Raw genomic sequence first — 18,519 nt, forward strand, 5'->3', positions numbered from 1 at the left:
CATGCAGGGCCCACCGGGGGAATGCAGTGGTATGGGCCCATGTACCAGATTAATAACAGTAATGCACTGTAGAAAATACACCATAGTCCAGTATAAGGTAACATATGTATATTGTATACTTCAAGTGCACAGTCTGGAACCTGAAACTTAGAGCAGGAGGTGGGCCCCCCAGGCAGTGGGGCCCACCAATGGTTTCCCCTGTACCCATGGGGGCCAGTCCTAGCCTGCATAAAGCTCATGGTCTACACTGAACAACAGTAATTGTTCAGCAATAGGGTGGGATGTACTAAAGGCAAAATACTTTTTCATATGAACTAACATTGGGACCCGGGTTTCCAATGCGTTACCCTTTAAAAGTCTATGGGCTTCTTTTTGCAAACTCCCTGAGAGGGGTCACCTGACAGAAGCTTAGGTGCTTCTTCCTGCGAATCTCTCCCAGTACCCCCCACAGCTGCCGCATCCCTCTACGCATGCTATGTGAATGAGATGCGGAAGCATAATCTGCTGATTAAAATGATTCGCGGCATGCCTATATTCTGTGTGCAACTGCGGCTGTATCTGCATGTGAAATGCTACAGTACATTACAGTGTTTTCCAGGAAAATATAAGTAGAATATACTGTAGACGTGCCACAAATCATTTTAATCAGAAGAGTCTGCTTGTGCATCTTTTTCGCATAGCAATGCAACTAAGATGTTTTGTTTAAAAAAAAACAACAACAAAAAACGCCAGACGTTATTAAAGCTACTCTGGAACTGCCGGCTCAGTCACGCCAGGCATCTCATGTGTGCATGGCGTATTGAGGCAAGATGTATGAGGATACATCTGTACATGGGCCTTCTTCTCCTACATGTACATAGGCCTTCTTCTCCTACATGTACATGGGCCTTCTTATCCTAAATGCACATGGGCCTTCTTATCCTAAATGTACATGGGCTTTCTTATCCTAAATGTACATGGGCCTTCTTCTCCTAAATGTACATGGGCCTTCTTATCCTAAATGTACATGGGCCTTCTTATCCTAAATGTACATGGGCTTTCTTATCCTAAATGTACATGGGCTTTCTTATCCTAAATGTACATGGGCCTTCTTATCCTAAATGTACATGGGCTTTCTTATCCTAAATGTACATGGGCCTTCTTATCCTAAATGTACATGGGCCTTCTGATCCTAAATGTACATGGGCCTTCTTATCCTAAATGTACATGGGCTTTCTTATCCTAAATGTACATGGGCCTTCTTATCCTAAATGTACATGGGCCTTCTGATCCTAAATGTACATGGGCCTTCTGATCCTAAATGTACATGGGCCTTCTGATCCTAAATGAACATGGGCTTTCTGATCCTAAATGTACATGGGCCTTCTGATCCTAAATGAACATGGGCTTTCTGATCCTAAATGTACATGGGCCTTCTGATCCTAAATGTATATGCGCCCTCTGTTCCTAAATGTACATGGGCCTTCTGATCCGAAAAGTACATGGGCCTTCTGATCCTAAATGTAAATGACACCTGAATCCTTTTTTAACTAAGGCATGTTAAAAAAAAAGTATCATATACTGGATGCTATTTTCACATGAAAGCATTGCTTGTTATGCTCATCATTAGAACCGGGAATGGGTCATTGGGTCGACCCAACTTAGGTCGACACTCATTAGGTTAACCACTGAAGGTCAACATTGCCCTTAGGTCGACATGCAGTAGGTCGACATGGCCATTAGGTTGACAGGTCAAAAGATCGACATGAGTTTTTTTTAACTGTTTTTGGTGTCGTTTTCTCCGTAAAGTGACAGGGAACCCAAATTAGTGCACCGTGTCCCCTCGCATGGCTTGCTTCGCTCACCATGCTTCGGCCAAGGTGTCTCGCTCCGTTACCGCTTCACTCGGCACAGATTACCGTTCCAATCGTAGTCCACGTGGATCATTAAGTATGAAAAAATCCAAAAAATGAAATAAATAAATGTGAAAAACTCATGTCGACCTAATGACCGCATCCCATTAGAACCAATATGGAGCTGAATATTCATTGTACCTCGTAGAGCAGAGAACAGTTTCACTTCAAACCAGCAGGTCATTGTGAACATGTTTCAATGTTTAATAAATGCAAGAATATAAGCTAAGCAAGGAGCAATGTCCTTCTCTTGACTCTCTACTCATGAACTGTTCTCTCATACAGTTGCTCAATATTACAGCCCATAATCCACTTTTGATGGACTTTATTAGATTCCACATACAGTTTGCTGAATGAAGACTTGATTATCCTTACCACAAGCAATACCCATTCCTATCTTCTTCACCTACAGTCAGAGCCGGATTAAGGGGGGTGCCCCGGGGGTCAGTACCCCGGGCCCCCCTGTTTTAAGGGGCCCCCCGGCCGAAGCTCTGCACCGATCTACAGGTTGCCGGGGCAGGAGCGATCCACGCTGTGCATGCGGCTTCCTCCCCCCTCCTCTCGGGCAGCACGGTCGGGGACTGAGTCAAGCAATCTCCAGCCTTCGCTGCTGCCAGGAGAGATGCTGCTGGCGGCAGAGGCTGGAGATTGCTTGATTCAGTCCCCGACCGTGCTGCTTGAGAGGAGGGGGGAGGAAGCCGCATGCACAGCCGCACTCCTCCCCCGGCAGTGTGGATCCCTCATACCCCGGCAGCCTGGTGTCTTCTCTTCTCCCCCTGCTGCAGCGCGGCTCCCGTTGCCTGTGACCGCAGGAGGTGAGCAGCGGGGTGGAGGGGGGGTGGGGGGGGGGACTGTGGGGGCTGGTGGTCCACTGGGGGGCCCTGCTCTCTTTGGTGCCACGGGCCCCCCGGGGGCTTAATCCGGCCCTGCCTACAGTACACACACTTCTACCTGGAATCTTCCAGATACCATTCCTCTCTCCCAAATACACATAAATTCTGGTGTAAGGCTTATAAGAAATTTTATTACTCAGATACTTACTGTATGGCAAACTCTCTAGCTTAGATTAAATTTGAGATACTTCTGGTGCAACATTTACTTAAACATCAATAGTCCTCATTATAGTCCAATGCATATTGTTACTTAGCATTATTTATTTTTATTTAAAAAAATGTGTATATATTGCATTACTTTTATTTTAAAAGATTATCAGACCTATTGTTTATAACAATATTAATCAATGTTATGTACACTATTTTGTTTTATTTGTTCTATTATATAATCATTAAAGAGAGAAAATCATGAGTAGAATGCAGAACATAAAATAGATAATTTGGGTTGGGTACGGGAGCCCAGCAGTAGGGATGCCCAGTGGTCATAATACCGACCCTGACATCCCAACTGTTGTAAATGCCAATAACAGTGCAGAGGCAGTTAAGTCTAATCCTGTCCCTACCCCAAACATTAACCTCCCTGCAGCCTAAATCTAATAAGTCACCTAGTACCGACGGAATTCACCCAAGGGTTCTCATGGAGCTACACTCCGAATTAGCAAGACCCCTATATTTGATTTTCAATGACTCACTTACATTAGGCGTGGACCCCAAAGACTGGCGTATAGTGGAAGTAGTGCAGATATTTAAAAAAATAAGTAAATCTGAACCGGGTAATTATAGACCAGTAAGTCTTACATCTGTAGTGGGGAAAGTACTGGAAGGTATTTTAAAGGATAGATTACAGGAGTTCCTTGAAACCAATAAGGCTATTAATAGGAACCAACTAGGATTTGTGAAGGATAGATCCTGTCAAACTTACTTAATAGGATTTTATGAAACAGTTAGTGTGAACCTAGATGAGGGTAAAAAGAGATGGATGTAATCTTTTTAGACTGCTAAAGTTTTGATACAGTCAGGGGCGGATCTAGAAGAAAATGAAAGGGGGGGCACCATGATAGGGGAACGATAATAGTTATATTTACATGCACCTAAGACACGCATGCTCCCAGATAAGGGGTGTGGTATCACAGGGGGCATAGCCTCACAGAATACGCCATCAGGTAATGATTGGCAATAAACCAGGATGCTCTCCTGCAGCCAATGTTTTGCCCTGATGAAAAGGCTGATTGGGCCTTGAAATGTTGGTCACCTGTTCCATTAGTTATGGGAGCCTGGAATGCACCCCAGCATGATATATTTATTAAAGTTTTTAGTTGGTGGTGGCAGGTGCAGTATACCTTGTTTTGGGCACTGCAGTGAGCCTCAGACTGTAGGACACGAACTGCCCATCTTTGATTAGCAGAAGCAGCCAGCTGGATCTCCAACAAGCAGCATAAGACATCTGCAGGACAGCCCTGTCACAATCACACGTGCCGCCTTCTCAAAGCTGAGGCTGAGTGTGACTGCACCTAGCATGGTGGTAAAGGAAGTGGAGGAGGAAACGCTGGGATACTGTGCAGTGCAGTGAGGGCTAATGAAGCCTTCTGCGCTGTCATAAGTAACAGTCTTACTTGATGCTGGCATTTGAACCCCGCACCTGGGCTGGACTCTGGCTGACTGGCTGGCAGTGGGGGAGGTAGGTTGCGGTGTGAGCAGGGGAAGTTGCAGCCCTAGCCTCCCCATTGGTTACTACATGGACTTGCTGCTAGAGCCGCGAAGGGTCCTAGTGCCTGCCGACTCTCTGATCAAATCTGACTGACAGAAATAGCAGTAGTGCTGCTGCTGTTCTTCTTTTGAAAAAAAAAAAGAGGTCAGAAACGACAGGGGGTCACGGGCCGGAGTGCCTCCCCCCCCCCCCCCTGGATCAGCCTATGGATACAGCACCTCGCATGAGGCTTATCAACAAATTAAGAGTACCTGGGCTAGGGAGCACAATATGCACTTGTGTTAGAAATTGGTTGGATAAAAGGGAGCTGCAAGTGGTGGTAAATGGAACGTGTTCGAATTAGACTTTAGTACTAAGTGGTGTGCCACAAGGGTCTATACTTGGACCACTATTGTTCAACATTTTCATAAATGATCTAGAGTAGGTCTAGAGAGTACAGTGTCAATTTTTGCAGACGATACCAAACTGTGTAAGGTTATAAATTCAGAGGGGGATGCTGAGTCTCTTTAGAACAACTTATTTAAACTGGAAACATGGGCAGCAAAATGGAGAATGAGGTTCAATATCAGAATTAGCTTTATTGGCCAGGTATACTTGCGTATAGACAAATGTAAGGAATTGTACTTTGGTAGCAAGAACACAAATACTTCCTACATACTAAATGGGGAAATATTAGGGGATTCTGTACTGGAAAAAGATTTAGGTGTTCACATAGATAACAGACTTAGCAGTAGTACCCAAAGTAGGAATGCAGCAAAAAAGGCAAACAAGGTATTATCATGCATAAAGAAGGGGATTGATGCAAGGGATGAGAGTGTTATACTCCCATTATTTAAATCACTAGTGAGACCACCTCTCGAATAGTGTGCACAACTATGGGCACCATACTACAAAAAGGATATCCTGGAAATAGAAAAGGTTCAGAGACGGGCAACCAAATTGATTAAGGGGATGGAGATGCTAGAATACGAGGAAAGGCTTGCTATACTAGGCATGTTTACACTGGAGAAAGGGAGATTAAGAGGGGACATGATTAAAATTGACAAATATATAAGGGGTCAATAATACACAGAGATAGCTAGATTTGTTTTTGGTAAGATCATTACAAAGGACAGAGGGACACCCATTTAGGTTAGGAGAGGAGATTTCGCACACAGAGACGGAAAGGTTTCTTCACGTATTTGAAATTCCCTGCCTGAGAGTAGTAATGACGGACTCGGTCATTACCTTTAAGAATGGGCTAGATAAATTCCTAATGGATAAGGATATACAGGGTTATGGGGGGTAAATCATGCACTATAGTAAAAAAAAAAAAATAGGATTTTAATACCTTCCGGTAAATCCTTTTCTCTTAGTCCGTAGAGGATGATGGGGACTCCGTAAGGACCATGGGGTATAGACAGGATCCGCAGGAGACATGGGCACACTATAAGACATAATGGATGTGAACTGGCCCCTCCCTCTATGCCCCTCCTCCAGACCTCAGTTAGAAAACTGTGCCCAGGGAGACGGACATTTCGAGGAAAGAATTTATTGTTTAAACACGGTAAGTGCCATACCAGCTCACACCACGAACATACCGCAGAACGTGGCATTAAAAAGAATACCAGCCAACGGCATGAAAAAACACAGCCACATGCTGAGAGAATATGTAACACAACACAATCAATAAAAAGACACCGCCTGCCATGGCATGCACAACATCAGCAACAGCCTGACAGAAAAGACACACCACAAGAGTGTAACCACAACCAATTACTGCAGACACAGTACGCACTGGGACGGGCGCCCAGCATCCTCTACGGACTAAGAGAAAAGGATTTACCGGTAGGTATTAAAATCCTATTTTCTCCTACATCCTAGAGGATGCTGGGGACTCCGTAAAGACCATGGGGTTTATACCAAAGCTCCAGACCGGGCGGGAGAGTGCGGACGACTCTGCACCACCGATTGAGCAACATGAGGACCCCATCAGCCAGGGTATCAAACTTGTAGAGCTTAGCAAAAGTGTTTGAACCCGACCAAGTATCCGCTCGGCTAAGATGACTCGCCGAGACTCCTCGGGCATTCGCCCAAGAAAACCCACTTTCCAAGCAGAATGGGTCACCACCGAATTCGGTAACTGCAATCTAGCCGTAGAACGAGCACGTCGAATCGGATCACAGATCTAGCGTGTAACCAACTGCAGAGACGCAGGCGCCCCAATCACACTGGGAGCATATCGGACAAACTGTTTCCGCAATCTGAGCCAAATTGGAGACATAAATATTCAAAGCTCTGACTACATCGAGAGACCTTGAATCAGCTCAAGTAACCACAGGCATCAAATAGGCTGGATTCTGCGAAACACTTAAACCACTGTTGGCAGAACTATTATCTGAGTTCTCAATGTCGCTCTATCCACCTGGAAGATTAAACAGGGGCTCTTGTGAGGCCCAGCCGCCACTTCCGACACCCGCCTTGCGGACGCCAAAGCCAAAAGCATGACCACTCTCCAAAAGAGAGAATTTTACACAACCTTTCAGAAAGGTTCCAATCATTGTGACCCAAAAAAACTCAACACCACGTCAAGGTCCCACGGTGCCAATGGGGGCACAAATGGAGGTTGGATGTGCAGTACTCCTTCCACGAAGGTCCGAGCTTCCGGAAAGGTCGCCAATTCTTTCTTGAAAGAAAATTTATAAGGCCAAAACCGCTCTTGAATGGAGCCTAACTTTAGGCCTGCACCCACACCTGCTTGCAAAGAATGGAGAAAAACGACCCAACTGAAAATCTTCCGTAGTAGCCTTCTTGGATTTACACCAAGACACATATTTTCTCCAAACACGGTGGTAAGGCTTTGCCGTTACTTCTGTTCTAGCCTGAAGAAAAGTGGAAATGACTTCACTGGGAATACCCTTTCTGGCTAGGATATGGCGTTCAACCGCCACGCCGCCAAACGCCGCCGCGGTAAGTCTTGATACACACCCGGATCTTGCTGTAACAGTTCCTCACGTAGAGGAAGAGGCCAGGTATCCGCTATGAGTAAATCTTGAAGAACTGGATACTAAGCCTTCCATGGTCAGACCGGAACAATGAGGATCGCCTGAACCTTTGTTCTTCTTACGTTTATCACCTTCAGAAGAGTGAAAATGGAGGGGACACATAGACCGACTGAAAACACCCAAGGTGTCCCGAGGACGTCCACTGCTATAGCTTGAGTGTCCCCTGACCTGGAACGATATTCCTGAGATCTCTCGTTGAGGCGAGACAGCAATCTATCGAATTGAGGCACACCTCAAAGACCTGTCGCTTCAGTGAAACTTCTCGATGACGACTGTATATCTTCCGGATGGAGATCGCATCTGCAGAGGAATCTATTTCTCCGTCGTTCACATCCGGACCGAAGACTGCTGATATAGCGTTTACCAGTCCTTTCACCCAGCGGAAAACTTGCACGGCATCTGCCATTGCAGCTTTGCTCTATGTTCTGCCCTAGCGGCTTACTTACACCACAGCTGTCAAGTCGTCCGACAGAATTAACATGGCAGATCACAAAAGCACATGTTTATTGAAAATAGCTGTTAATTCAAGAAAACTTATTGAAGATAAGCTTCCCAGCTTGACCTTTTCCTCTGGAAATACTTCCCTTGCAAGGACTGCTCCCCAGTCTCGGAGATCTGCATGCACGGACACCAGGATCACATCCTGGATTCGAACCTTCTTCTCTCTAGGAGGTGAGAACTGAGTAGACACCACAGGAGCGATATCCTGGCCATTAGGATTATATACTGGCGCATGTGCAGGTGAGACCCGGACCACATTTCCAACTGGCCCCGTGAAAACCACTCTGGCATTTGACCTGCTCACTGAAAAGCCTCCTAGGCCGCACCATCTTCTTCATCAACAGAACATATTGATGGATTGTCACTGCAAATCTGATCCGACTCTGGATCCTCAGACCTCTTTCCACAGGAAAACACAGAACTTCAACCGTTCAGCATCTACTCTGATACCCCCCTCCGACATCTGCGTCGTTGGGAACAACAGCCAATCCCTGTGCTGAAGAACAGTCAGAGAGAAACAACGATTTGCGCCACTTGTTTCTTGACCTCGCCTTAATCAGGAGAGCATCTAAGTACAGAATAACAAAGGCTCTTACTATTGAAAGAAACCCATCATACTGCCATCACTCCGGTGAAATGGCAAAGACAATCCTGGATATCAACCCAGGTAAGCTGAATGCGGAGAAAACTGCAATTAAACCCTTTTCTTCCTTCACAGGTTTTTTTTTTTCCTTTTTCTTACAGAAACAGCAGGACAACGTCCTGAACCTGACGCAACTCTGTTATGGCGTCGCGTACTACCTCCCCTTCCAGAGGGGAATCGGTAAGATCTAATTGAAAAATCCGTGAGGGGAATCATCTGTAAACTCCAGTATGTCCCCCTATGGATTCTATTATTAACTCACAGACCCAAGTCCATTTCCAGACTGACTGAAGAGTATTAGACGAGTTCCCACCGATGTGGGCTCCAGCCAGATAGACCCAGCGACATGCGGTGGATGTGGTAGACACAGAAAACGACATCCACTTCTGCGAACCTAACAAGGCTGCAGAACTCTTACCTTTTCACATTCCACTATCTTCACAGAAAAGGAAAAAAGAATTGTAACGAACCGGTTAAAATGACTGCATCCCACAACAGAATGCGTCACCAACCTTTGTGAGGGAATCTAACTCACGAAGGTAGACTTCCCAGTGGTATCCGCCGAGACCGACTTAACTGAGGCATCCCCAAACAGCGGTACACCGTCCCAGGGAAAAAAACTCCAGCTTCTCTCGGAGTCAGCCTCAGCATTCCCTCCTGCAGTCGCCCAGCAACCTGCCGCAATGTTATAGAGAAGAATCAACCTACGAAAAACCCCTTCTCTCTGTAGGGTAATTCTATCGGATGCCCTTCCGAATACAAACATTTCCCCATGTGCATGTAATGCAAATAACTGCAAAGCATAGAAATAAAATATCACTTAGCTTCCTGTGTACGATCCTTTGTGACAGGGCCCCGTGTCGACCAGGAGTTGACTTTCACAGTATTCTATCCTTGGCGGGAAAGGAATAACATTCGGACTCCTTGTGAGGATCTGAGACCAACTCGTCACGGCCGACCTAGAGCTTTATCAACAGAGCGACCAGCACATGAGAAGGAATACTTTTACTTCAGCATTCATTAGAAAACGTAATATGAATGTACCTATTGTAATACACATATACACACATATCCCAACTATATATATATATATATATATATATATATATCATACATATAAGCGGATTGTCCGGAACCGTCGGGTCCTCAGTGACATTAATGTGCTCAGAATGTGTATGACCATGTACTGAAATGCCCCAGTTGTGGATCTACCAGGAAACGTTATGGTCGACAGAAAGCTAGTATTCGTCGACAGCAGGGAGTGGTAACCAGGCAAAATAACATTCTTGCAACCCCAAGGGGTCCATGGGAGCGTATATATATATATATATATATATATATATATATATATATATATATAATGTAATAACACTCCCCCACCTATACTACCATGTCTGTGTTCGAGCTACAGGCCCATGGAACCATACCATACATATAAATATATATACAGGTATAAGGCAGTTACAGCAAGTTAATTTACACCCAGTAATAACAGTTGGTGCCGACAGGGTCACCCACATACTACTGTGTCTCCCATACAGTGTTTACTTTTGACAAGCATCCAACTACCGACCTGTTGATACTGCATCTACGGACTCAAGCACCGACAGGCGTCGGCGATGCCGACAGTAATCCCCACAGCTGTTTGTGACAGAGCACTCACGCACGTCGACATATGTTGACTAAAAAGCTATAGTGGGAAATATCTGACACGGAACACACAGAGAAATAAACAAAGATTATATGCCCATTTCTAAAACTAGTGCCATATATCCCACAATATAACACTAAAAACTCTGTGCCCCCCCCCCCCCCCCCCCTCGTTTGTACTGTACACCTTTTTGGTGGGGACAGAGAGAAAAATGGCGCTGAACTTTGTTGTGCGCGCTTCAGCCCCATTAAAATAAAGTTTATTTTGCAGGCAGGGGACCATATATAGTGTCTAGGGACTATATACCTCCACAGAAAACATATATATTACTGTCCACGCCCCCCCCCCCCCCCCCCTGCGCCCTGCACCCATGTAACCATTGGTGTGTGTGGGAGCAATGGCGCGCAGCATGACTGCTGCAGTATACTGGCGGGGGTGTACTCGGTGTCCGGGCCCCGAATCTGCTTGCCAGTGTAACCAAGACCCTCAGTAACTGCTGCCCAGGGCGCTCCACTCCAGCGCCCTGCACCCTGTGAGTGCCGTTGGTGTGTGGGAGCAGGGAGTGCAGCGCTACCGCTGCGCTTACCTCAGTTACTGAAGTCTTCTGCCGTCACTGAAGTCTTCTGTTCTTCTTATACTCACCTGGCTTCTGTGAGGGGGGTGACGGCGCGGCTCCGGGAACAAGCAGCTAGGCGAACCAAGTGATCGAACCCTCTGGAGATAATGGTGTCCAGTAGCCTAAGAAGCAGAGCCCTTGAACTAAGAAGAAGTAGGTCTGACTTCTCTCCCCTCACTCCCACGAAGCAGAGAGCCTGTAGCCAGCAGGTCTCCCTGAAAATAAAAAACCTAACAATAAAGTATTTAGAGAAACTCTGTAGAGCTCCCCTAGTGTGTGTCCAGTCACTCCTGGGCACATGGTCTAACGGAGGTCTGGAGGAGGGGCATAGAGGGAGGAGCCAGTTCACACCCATTCAAAGTCTTATAGTGTGCCCATGTCTCCTGCGGATCCCGTCTATACCCCATGGTCCTTACGGAGTCCCCAGCATCCTCTAGGACGTAGGAGAAAAAGGAATTGACATAACGACGAAACATTCACCACAGTCAAAATTAGTTTGAAAAATATTACAGTGCAGGAGATCACTAACAGGTTGAACTCGATAGACAAATTGTCTTTTTTCAACCTCAAAAACTATGTTACTATGTATTCCTCGGTTCCTGCATCCTAACCCTAACCTCCCCTCCCCGGCCCCTAACTCTAACCCTTCCTCCCTGCAGCCTAAACCTAACCCTCCCTCTCACAGCCTAAACCTAACCCTCCCCCATAGCCTAACACTAACCTCCCTGGGATACTTATGTTCGGGATCCCACCTGTCAGGATGCTGGCGCCGACATTCTGAGTGTGGGGATCCCAACTACATCCCGATAATTTAATGAATTCCAAATCCCAGTATAGTAAATGCCTAACAACAGCCATTTTCCCTAAGTTTGCATCTGCATGTATTAGTTAAATGGTCACTGCTCTTTGTATTTATACACTGACATTGCAACACTGAAAAATGACACTCACCCACTCCAGCTGACGCATTTTGAATAGTCCTTATCAAACCTTGATAAAGACTAATTGAAATGGGTCAGCAGAAGTGGGGGAGTGCCATTATGTCACAGCCAGATGGATTTCAACTGGAAGCAGAACACCTTATATTCCAGTAATCCTGTGGTTTATTGTGATGTGCGTGACGTTACAACACTTACTGGTATGGGGTTAATAGTTACAGCCATGTTTTTGTGGCGATATGTTACTATCTTATACTGTATGTTTTTCATTGTAAGTACATATTAAACTGGTTTTGAAAACAATACCCTACAATACTTCACTATTAGGTATATTCTTTACTTAATGTTTTTACGATATCCTGAAACCTGGGAGATATACAAGATTATCCAGGAAGAGAAGATAGAGTAACAATAGTGGTCATTCCGAGTTGATCGCTAGCTGAATTCGTTCGCTGTGCAGCGATGAGGCCAAAAAATCGGCACTTATGCCCATGCGTATGTGGCGCAATGCGCACGCGCGAAGTACTATTACAAAGAATGATGTAATTTCACACAAGGCCTAGCGAAGCTTTTCAGTCGCACTGCTGGCCGCAGAGTGATTGACAGGAAGAGGGCGTTTTCTGGGTGTCAACTGACCGTTTTCCAGGAGTGCTTGAAAAAACGCAGGCGTGCCAGGAAAAACGCAGGCGTGGCTGGGCAAACGCAAGGCGTGTTTGTGACGTTAACAGGAACTGAACAGTCTGAAGTCATCGCAAGCGCTGAGTAGGTATTGAGCTACATTAAAACTGCACAAAAAAATTATGCCTCCGCTCTGCGATCCTTTCGTTCGCACTTCAGCTAAACTAAAATACACTCCCAGTGGGAGGCGGCATAGCGTTTGCATGGCTGCTAAAAACTGCTAGAGAGCGAACAACTCAGAATGACCACCACTGTGCTATACCTGCAGAAAGTTTACAATAGAAAGAGTATCTAGTGCATATTCATAGTATCGGTGGAAGGAAAAATCTTTTGCTATTCTCCTGTATTGGAAGAAATGCATGTTTTACTTATATTATCACAATATTGTGTGATTATTGATAATATTATTCTATTTTTTTCTTCTTTTTTTGTTTTCTTTTATATACACTTTCTACAAATTTGGATGAAATCTCTTGGGATCTTATAGGCACATTTCTTGAATGTAAAAATCTATTTTTCTATATACAGACCACTGGTGTATATATAATGGGTAGAGGGTGCAGGTGTCTACATGGGGGTGCACACACCATACCCATTATAATTATAATACTCTTCCAGAGTACCACGTCAGCCATCTCTGCAGACATTAATCACCAGGAAAATCGAGCAGCTGCCATTTTCCTGGAGATTTGAGATTGCGTAGTAGAGAAGTCTCCGGAAACGTAGCGCAGATGCCATGTTACCGGAGATCTGCATATGCGTAGTAGACTCTGGTACAATATCAGAGTCTACTATGCTGACAGAGAGAAAGGGGTGAGAATGGAGCCTGCTCATGAGCCCTCTCCTCTCTTAAACCGCACCTGATACAGACTACTCAATATTTACCTAAAGAAATTGATTTCACATGCCTCTGAAATGCGTATCCTCTTCCACTACTCGCCTTTGCTTCCTCAACATCTTGTCACATTTCTTATTTCCTCCTGGATCAACCACAATTTGTATTTTAATGCCTCTATTTTAACCAAAGTTGTACAATGATCTGCTCACAGCTCTAGGGGGTCACAAGTTCATTTTAATTTTCCTAAATGTCTGTGCTGTTTCAAATCCTCTGCTACAGAGGCGCACACAGATTTCATTTTCTTCTTGTCCTATCCAATTTGCCTTTTGAGTTTCAGGCTACTAGCTATATGTCTATATGAATTTTAATTTCCAACAAATTAATCAAATCTTTTGAAACAATTTCTACACGCTGGAGATATCCTGCAGCTTTTTGCCATTCAGTCTCTCTGTTCTTCTGCTGTAGAAAAGAAATTATTTTCAAGACACAGAAATGTTCTCTTATTTCACTATCACACCATCAACAGGAGTAATTGTCGCCAACTCTTAATTACAGAACTCTTACAAACCAAAGAGCAATTAATAAGGACACTCACTTGGATCGGAGGGCCATTTGTCTATCATTGGGACAAACCCAGCGGCTAGAAGAGTTACCAATCACTGTGTCGGTCATTGTTCTTCAGTGCCTGCGTAAAAAAAATACATAAGTAAATAAACTGCAATTATAGTACAACCACAATTGTCAGTCTCAGGGTAAAAGCCATATTATAATTAGGAATCATTTTTATTTTTCTATAATTGTTCACAACAAATAGGCATTAGTTAAGGCATGGAGAAACTAAAGATCATTCTTTATTCCCTTGAAGATAATTTCTACCCAAGCACGGAAAGTCAAAGAAATGAAATATACCATGGAAGCAAAAAATTCTCCCAGAAGAAAAGGATATATGGGGGAATGTTTCTCCTGTATTTCTTTTAAAGCAATCCAATTTGGCTGCCCCCCCCCCCAAAAAACAAACAAACACCTTTTCTACCGAAAACACACAGGTTCCGTGGAACCTGTGTGTTTTCATGAGAAACAGCCCCGTTTTCGGGGAAAAACTGGGCTGTTTTGGAGGGTTTGTTTTTCCTGCCTGAGACAGGAGAAACATAATCCCCGATAAGAAGCGTCTCGCACCGGTTTATTAGGAATAATTAAATAGAGACAATTGAATTCCCCCTTACTGTGCATTTTTTGTGTTGTCTATTAATGCGGTTTGGTTGATTTTAGTATTTAAATATCAGTCTTAACAATATGTTTTTCCCATGTCTAATTTTTTCTACTGTTCTAGCTATTCCATGGATCAGTAAAAAAAATGTTATCCATCAGTTTTCATCTTTCTAATGTCAAAAGGTGTCCCTTTATTCTAGAGATTTCCTTATTATAAAAAAAAAAAAAATACAATCATTGATACAGTATATATTAATAATACTCCTATATCAAAGCTGTCCTCTAACTTGCACATGTACTGTACTTTTACAAAAAACAAAGCAAGTAATGAAACACATAGGCTGGCCTGGCCTGACCGTGTGGTGAATGCTGGGTGAATTTGAAACCTGTATGGAATACATCTCTAACCAGGACTCCAACGGAAGCTTATAAATGGTGAACTGTTACATCTGGGACATCTATAGTGAGACTTGGAGACTACAGATAAAGGGGTCTACTTATGAAGCAGTAAAAGAGTGGAGAAGTGAGCCAGTGGAGAAGTTGCCCATGGCAAGCAATCAGCATTGAAGTCATATTTATCGAGTACATTCTATAAAATTATATGTAGCAGCTGACTGGTTGCCATGGGAAACTTCTTCTCCACTGGCTCACTTCTCCACATTTTTCTCTGCTTCATGAATAGACCCCCAACCTTTTTTAACTTGTAATTATGAGTTTTGTGCAGTAAACTTCGTTTGATAATACTGCACCAGATCAGTAACTCTAATTGTCTAAATTACATTGGAGACATAACATACTCTGCTCTCATCTCCATATATTTATGCATCTGTTTGAGAGCCATCGTTCGCCGATTCGCTAGCTTGCATTGCAAGAGTTTCCCCTAGTCGTCATCCCCTCCATGCTGTTCGGAAGTTTTCCCCCATCCCCTTTTCTCTCTTCCCATGCCCCCAGTTATCTGTCTTTCTCCCCAACACTTGTTCTCTTTTCCCCAACCCCTCATTCTATCTCTCTCCCTCATTCTTTTGCTGCCCCCCCTCATTACCCCTATTATTCTCACTCTGTATCTTATTACACTTCCCTCTCTCTCGCCCCCGTTCTCACACTTACTCTCTTCCCCCACGCTCAATCTCTCTCTTTCTCTTGCCCCATTCTCTTGATTTTTGCCACCTTCTCTGAGGATATTTTCAAGAGACCAGCGTTGACCGTTTTGTTATTTCTATGTACCATCCGCCAATTTCATACGTGTGTGTGTGTGTACAGTATATATGTGAGCACATAATGAATGTTCTGTCAGCATTTGAAAGCTTTGCCAAGACTATAAAAAAAGAGAATGTAATAAACATGGACAGTACCAGAAGACTTCAACATCTAAATGCAGGCAGAAACAATAAAAGAAAGTAAAAGATTATATAATGTATTATATAATGTATTCAAATAATAAAACTAGAAGCACATAAATAATGCTTGTGGCTACCTACAGGATTGGAAAACTTTAAACAAAGAAGATCATATATCTTCTGTGAAACGTGGATTGTGCAATAATAAATAATTGAATACACTTTCCAAGATCTAAAGCTGGCCATACATCAGAACGATTCTAGGGACGATTACAGGTTTTCAACGCATCGGAATGATAAATCGTTTGAAATTGTGCAGTTTTCATGAATGATAGCGGTCCGATGTGCGGTCTGGCGGGTCATTTGTTGCATCTTCAGATCTTCTTTGCTGCAGGCAAGATCTGAGGCTATCATTAAGACAGCATGTTACTGGACATGGACACTCTTCAGATCCTTTGCAAGATCATAAAGATCTATCTTATGTGTATGCACTATGGGGGCGATTCAGAGATGGATGCAGCCACGCGTCTGTACGCAGCTGCTCCATCCATCTGGTCTGGAGGGATGCGGCCGCAAGGTGATTGACAATGCTGGGCGTACGGGGGAAGAAGCAGGCATTTTGTGGGCGTGGTGGCCAAAAGTGGGGCATGTCGCAAGTCTTTTCGCGGCGGCTGCGTGACGTCACATGCAGCGCTCCAATAAAAAAAATGGTTGCAGACCACCTGCCAGCATGCAGGGGTCAACCTCTAATCAATGCTTCCGCAATTAAACTGCGGACACATCGTGAGGCAGCGCCACACATGCTGTTCTGCCTTGCCCTGTGCAGACCATTTTTAATTGAATTCCCCCATAAAGAGTTAAAGAGTGTTCCAAAAAAGTTACAGCCATTTTCCTCATATAAATGAGGAAAAGGGCAAAAAATTAAATAAAATAAAAAACATTCAAGCATACCTCCTAACTGTCCTGATTTTGGCTGGACAGTCCATTTTCTGGGATTATTCCGCAGTCCCAACTGCAGGCTGCGGTGTCCCACTGTGTGTGTGTGTGTGTGTGTGTGTGTGTGTGTGTGTGTGTGTGTGTGTGTGTGGTGTGTTTGGGGGGGAGGCAGTTTGGAGACCTCTGTCACCACTGCTCTGCTTCCTGTAGGGCCACGCCCCCTAATTTTGGGGTGAGTCTTTGTCCTGCCTCCCAACTTTAGAAAGTTGGGAGGTACGTTCAAGTGTCTGAGTGTCCCAATAGGTAAAGTTTGTTCGGTCACCAGTAAGTTTACGCTACTGTACAATCAAATCACTGACATTGTCTAGAAAAGATAATACAGGTTGAGTATCCCTTATCCAAAATGCTTGGGACCAGAGGTATTTTGGATATCGGATTTTTCCGTATTTTGGAATAATTGCATACCATAATAAGATATCATGGCGATGGGACCCAAGTCTAAGCACAGAATGCATTTATGTTTCATATACACCTTATACACACAGCCTGAAGGTAATTTTAGCCAATATGTTTAATAACTTTGTGCATTAAACAAAGTGTGTGTACATTCACACAATTCATTTATGTTTCATATACACCTTATATACACAGCCTGTAGGTCATTTAATACAATATTTTTAATAACTTTGTGAATTAAACAAAGTTTGTGTAAATTGAGCCATCAGAAAACAAAGGTTTCACTATCTCACTCTCACTCAAAAAATTCCGTATTTCGGAATATTTGGATATGGGATACTCAACCTGTACTTCAAAACTCTATGCACAAATAAATACATTTGTGAGGAAATCACAGAGAGCCAAGCAGTCACTTTGGAGGGAGACACAGAGGTTAGTAGTTGATACTGGAGCGAACCATATGAAGAGCTAATACTGGTGTGTATGGGAGAGTGGCATGACAGAAGCCATTATTCATGTGTGGTGTTTGCCAAAACTCAGAAGAGTGGCCTACAGCTGTTTGAAAAGGTTCTATGCTCAGAGGAGACCAAAGCACAACAGGTTTTTTTAAAATATAGTTTGCTGTTTAAAAGTTTACACCACTTGGAATGGTCCAAATTCTGGGCAAACAATGCATCTCCAAGATATACCTCTTCAGAGCATGTGTGGGAGATGGTGCATGTATATTAAAGCCTAACAGCATATTCAAGGATGTTATTGAAATCCAAAACAATATCACTTAAAAAATACATAATGTATATTATGGCATACCTCCTAGCAGTCCTGAGGTGACTGTACAGCTTTCCTGTGGTCGGCATGCTCACTCTAACTTACACGAAATGTGTCAGTGGTGACCAGGTGCCAAATACAGCAGAGACAAGTGTATTTGATGTGTGTGGTAGCTTAACGGTGTATAAGAAGGAAATGAGAGTACAGTATGGTTGTCTTATCGCTACAGAAGTGCTAGCTAGGCACACCCATTAGATGACCATGCCCATTATGAAGAGGCAACAACCCTCATGTTCTAATTCCTATTTTCATAATGTTGGGAGGTATGGTTTGAGTTTTAGTACTTTGAAATAAAACTATCGCAGGGATCGCAATTTCAGTGTAGAGTTTTTGATTAATTAAAATAAGAGA

At 43.9% G+C, this 18,519-nt stretch overlaps 1 protein-coding gene across 1 annotated transcript in view; it reads right to left on the bottom strand.

The window, feature by feature from the left end:
• RPH3A (rabphilin 3A) overlaps window positions 1-18,519 on the bottom strand; it is a 407,102-nt gene that overhangs the window by 257,401 nt on the left and 131,182 nt on the right. Inside the window, exon 2 of the mRNA XM_063964354.1 lies at window positions 13,998-14,087. Coding sequence (XP_063820424.1) covers window positions 13,998-14,074 — 77 coding nt within the window. The 5' untranslated portion in view covers window positions 14,075-14,087. The remainder of the gene's footprint in view (window positions 1-13,997; window positions 14,088-18,519) is intronic.

Source organism: Pseudophryne corroboree, chromosome 1 (genome assembly GCF_028390025.1).
Source record: "Pseudophryne corroboree isolate aPseCor3 chromosome 1, aPseCor3.hap2, whole genome shotgun sequence".
In the NCBI taxonomy this organism is placed as follows: Eukaryota; Metazoa; Chordata; class Amphibia; order Anura; family Myobatrachidae; genus Pseudophryne; species Pseudophryne corroboree.